Source organism: Emiliania huxleyi (assembly GCF_000372725.1).
Source record: "Emiliania huxleyi CCMP1516 unplaced genomic scaffold EMIHUscaffold_1138, whole genome shotgun sequence".
In the NCBI taxonomy this organism is placed as follows: domain Eukaryota; phylum Haptophyta; order Isochrysidales; family Noelaerhabdaceae; genus Emiliania; species Emiliania huxleyi.
In genome coordinates this window covers 6047-10716 of record NW_005201567.1, presented here as the reverse complement: position 1 = coordinate 10716, position 4670 = coordinate 6047, and the positions used below count along the sequence as shown (strand labels likewise).

General features: G+C 66.7%; 1 protein-coding gene across 1 annotated transcript in view; it reads left to right on the top strand.

Moving 5' to 3' along the window:
- Positions 1-2117: 2117 nt before the first annotated feature.
- The window catches only part of EMIHUDRAFT_460427 (hypothetical protein), a gene marked incomplete at its 5' end in the record, with an annotated part of 6073 nt that continues 3520 nt past the window's right edge, over positions 2118-4670 (top strand). Inside the window, 5 exons of the mRNA XM_005791315.1 lie at positions 2118-2340; positions 2421-2517; positions 2606-2903; positions 3149-3251; positions 3334-3581. Of these exons, the coding sequence (XP_005791372.1) occupies positions 2118-2340; positions 2421-2517; positions 2606-2903; positions 3149-3251; positions 3334-3395 (783 nt within the window). The 3' untranslated portion in view covers positions 3396-3581. The remainder of the gene's footprint in view (positions 2341-2420; positions 2518-2605; positions 2904-3148; positions 3252-3333; positions 3582-4670) is intronic.

Below are 4670 nucleotides of genomic sequence, written 5' to 3'. Positions count from 1 at the left end.
CGACGGCGTCGGCTTCCTCAGCTCGGTGGAGCGGTACGACCCGGCGCTGGATGCATGGGAGGCGGTGGCGCCGATGGGGGAGGAGCGGAGCAGGCCCGGCGTGGCGGTGCTCAACGACGGCAAGCTGTACGCCGTGGGAGGCTACAGCGGCGACGACGCCCTCAGCTCGGTGGAGCGGTACGATCCCGCGTCCAATGCGTGGGAGGAGGTGGCGCCGATGGCGGAGGCGCGGAATCTTGCCGCCGTGGCGGTGCTCGACGGCAATTTGTACGCGGTGGGAGGCTACAACGACGACGACCACCACCTCAGCTCGGTGGAGCGGTACGACCCGGGGACGGATGCGTGGGAGGCGGTGGCGCCGATGGCGATGCCACACGAGGGTCACGCCGTGGCGGTGCTCGACTGCAAGCTGTACGCGGTGGGAGGCTACAACGACGACGGCGGCGTCCTCAGCTCAGTCGAGCGGTACGACCCTGCGGTGGGTGCGTGGGAGGCGGTGGCGCCGATGGCGGCGTCGCGAGAGCTGCTGTCGGCGTGGCGATGCTCGACGGCAAGCTGTACGCTGTGAGCGGCAGGGTCGAAGAGGAGGCTGAGGCTGAGGTCGACCGGCCGGCTAACACGGTTGAGCGGTTCGACCCGGCCTCCAACGCCTGGGAGGAGGTGGCGCCGATGGCGACGGCGCGGCTCTTTGCTGTCGCGCTCCTGGTGTAGAGCGGCATATACGTAGAATCGCCGGTAGACGGTGATGTGCGGTGATTTTGTTTTTCTCTTTCTGCGTCGCTCCGCTCTGGCCGGCGGTCTGCGCCGTGAGTGTGCGAGTGAGTATTCTTGATACGAAACCACGACGACACACACCAGTCGACTCGCATCGGTTGCCTCCATGAACGGCGGAGCTATTCTCGCGCCCACACCACACCTGGCTCCAACGTGGACACGCCCATAGCTGGGGACACTACTAGGTCACGCATGGCATCACAGAAGTTTTATCTCTGGGCCCCGAAAGGCATCTCTAGCAGTGTCGTTACACATGCCCCCTCCCCTCCTGGGCGCATGCGCCTCACGTCTCGCCAGAGCATAAGCCCTTGGCGTGTGGCGAGACGAGTTTTTCGCCATGCAGCGAGCAGCAAGCCGCCCGCCGCAAACAGCCGGAGGCCTCGCCGCGGCACTGGCTGCGCCGCGGTCCCGCACCCGTCGACGCAGCTCCCCCCGCGGAAGACCGCGCGTAGCGACGCCTTGACGATCGAGATGAGCGTGCCTGAAGCTCGCCCACCTACTGCCCCTCGTGAGAGTTGGTTATGAGTGGGATCAGCTCCCCCCCTTGGGATCGAAGCCGCCACAACCTCACACCCAACATCCCAGGCGGGATCAGAGAGAGACTCCGCACCGGACACCGCCCGGGCACAGACCCCCTACCCGTCGGATTGCACAGGGCCCCCTCGGAGCAGCCCACACACAATCACACATCGGCAGAATTAGTGCCTGAGTCAGGCAGACAGCACAGACAAAGGAGAGGAGACAGAGGAGAGAGAGAGAGAGAGAGAGAGAGAGAGAGAGAGAGAGAGAGAGAGAGAGAGAGAGAGAGGAGAGGGGAGAGGGTGTGTGCACACATGTGGAGCAGGGAGGGTGTCTGTGGTGGGTTGTAGTCATACTACGTGGTTAGAACCACGCGCCCCTCAGGAGCTAAGGTAGAGCTGAGCGTCCAAGACGCCTCGGTGCCTCCCACCGGCGTGACACACACACTGGGGTAAGCGGGGTAAGGGGTAACAGGTGTACGCCGTGCAAAGCACTCTGTACCGATTTGATGGATCGAAAGGCGAAGAACAGTCAGGCTCGGGCTGGACACCAACGCAGTATGGGTGGACGCCGAACTCTCGGCTGGTCGCGATTTCTTTTTGTGGCCACGCGTGTTCAGCTCCGCGCAGGCGCGTTATACACCACCGCAGCGCCTGGCCCAGCCCAGCCGAGACCTCTCTCCCCTCGCACCGACCGCCCACCCCCGCCGCGCGCTCCCGCGGTCGCGCCCTGCTCTCCCCGCTGGGGATCGAGTCTCAGGGGCGCGACGACCGCCGGAGTGCGCATGTGGTGCCCTCGATTAATAAATAAGCTTGCAATTAACGATGCGGGCCCTCACTCTGCTGTTGCTGTGCTTCGCCTTTTCCGCGGCGGCGCTTCGGCTTCCCGCGCCGTTGCCACGATCCAATCGTGCCTCGTCAACGCAGCCGCCGCCGCCGCTGCCCGCACTACTCTCGTCGGAGCAGCTCCTCGGCCGCCGCGCCACGATGGTCAGCGTCATTGCCACGCTCGGCTTTTCACTTCCAGCTTCGCTGCCAGCGCATGCAGGTCAGCAGACAATTCACGCGTGGCACGCATTGGATTTCACGCGTGGCATGCATTATCAGACTCTGTCTCGCTTAATTTAGACGCGGCCGGGCGGGTCGAGGCGGCGGCGAAGGCGAGGGAGAAAGAGCGCGCCGCGAGGGATCGGGAGCGCACCAAGGCGACGGCGCAGGCAAGGCCGTCCACCTCCCGAGCTCCCCTCCTTCTCTCCACAGCGCCCTCGCCTCTGCCACCCTGACCGCCGCCCCCGCCCGCCGCAGCGGGAGAGGGAGGTCGCGGCGGCTCAGAAGAAGCGCAAGGCGGCCGATGACAAGAAGAGGGCGGTGGTGACGAAGGCGCAGTCGGCGGCGGCGTCAAAGGAGAAGGCGCGCAAGCAGCGCAAGCAGGCCGAGGCGGACAAGAAGAGGCGGGCAAAGGAGGCGCGAGCCAATCGCGCCATCACACACGCATTTTGGACCCATTCGACACACGGCAACGCAACCTCCTCTCGCCGCCTTCTCGCCCACCCACTCTCACCTCGCACACAGCTCTCCCCCACTCTTGCAGGCGATCCAGACGCGGCAGGCGTCCAAGGAGAAGCAAAAGGCTCTCTCTCCCCCTCGTCCTCCCGCCGCTGTCCTCCCCCCCACCTCGCCTCTGCCAACCCTGCCGCCCCCATCTGCTGCCCGCCCCCGCCCCCCTGCCCGCCACCCGCTCCTCTCTCCTCTGCCCTCTCCTCTGTGCAGCGCCCCCTCTGTCCCGCTTGAAACCCCTCGCTGCCTCGACCCTCCCTCCCTCACCGCCGCCGCCCTGGCGCTGCCCTGTGCACCAGGTTGAGCGGCTCAAGTCGCAAAAGGCGCAGCGCGCGAGGGCGCCTCGTCGGCCCAGCCGCGGCGGCGGCGCAGGAGGACTCCTCTCCAACGTCCTCGTCCTCGGCACGCGCCGCTGCTGATAGTTTAGGGGGCTTGTCCTGCGAACGGCGCTTCTCGTCACGGCAGTCGGGCGTGCCACAAATAGGGACGGGCGCCGCGGTCTACCTTGGCGTGCTGGGCGACGACAGCTCCACCGGGGAGGCCTAGCCGGGCTAGGGCGCTAGATCGGGCAACCCGAGCCCTGCCGAGCTCCTGCGCTGCGGGGGCCGTTTTGCGAAGGGCCGGGGTGCCCACTGCCCCCGGTGGGAGAGCCTGCGCGCTCGTGCGTCGCGGCGTGCCTCACGAGTGTGGTGGTACGGACACACAGAGCTCACGGGCTCCTCACAGAGCGAGAAAAAAAATTGCGTTTTACCTGCGAAAGACACTACTCTCCCCCCCCCGTCACTTGTCCCCCTTGGCGTGGCGCGCCTCTCACATTGGGCTTTTGGCACTGACGAGCGACCACGAGAAATACCGGCGTTTTCGCAAGAGAGTCGAGCGAGCAAAAAGTCGCCGCAACTGCTCGGCCTTGAGTCGCAGCTTGCCGCCGCCGTGGCGGGCAGGATGCCGGCCGGCCGCTCCCGCTGTCGGGCGCATCCGGCGAGACTCGCCTCGCCCCCGCCGCGCCGGCGAGCTGCGAGGGCACCATCCCAACGGCTGCCGTCCCCCGGCTGGCGGCGTGAGAGGCCTCGGGAGGGCTCACCGAGGGCCGGCGCACGCGATGCAGGCACTACCAAGGTCCTGGCGACCGCTCCGCGACCACCTCATCACATGAGACGACTGCTGTAGGACGCTCGCGGGCCAGAACTCGACGAGACCGCCACACCAACACTAACTGCGCTTCGGCGCCCGATCTGGATTTTGGCCTCCCGACGCGATTTCCGACCCCCGACGCGAAGATATCGTCCCGACTCTCACTACTCGCCCCTCCATCCTGTAGGTCCGGACCTTGCCTGCTCAGTAGCCGCGATGAATCGTCGCCCTCATCGTCCGCGGTCACCCTTTCAGCTTCGGACTGGCTTTTTGAGACCCTCGCGTTTGCCCATCTCGGCCGTTTACGACGCGTCACGCCTTCCCTCGTGCCGCAAGTAGGCGTGTGCGTCATGACTCCGGTGCCAGCTACACGGCCACGCCGCGGGACAACGTGCCGGGACGGATCCATCCGACCCACGGGTGCCCAAGCCGCCTCGCGCGCCTCAGCCCGCCGGGCCCCTCGGCGGCCAGTGTGGGGTGGATACGGCGGTGATAAACCCCTCTGACAGCAGCGCCTCACGGTGTGGGCTGCGAGGTCACTCGGGGTGACCCAGGGGGCGGCGGGGGAGCAATCTCCCGCCGGAGCAGCGGGTGAGATTCCCGCTACTCGCTCGAGTTTGAGGTGCGCCGCACCTCGCCTGTGTTGCCTTCCCGGCCGCCCCAGCCGCCCTCACCGTTCCTCATCCCCTC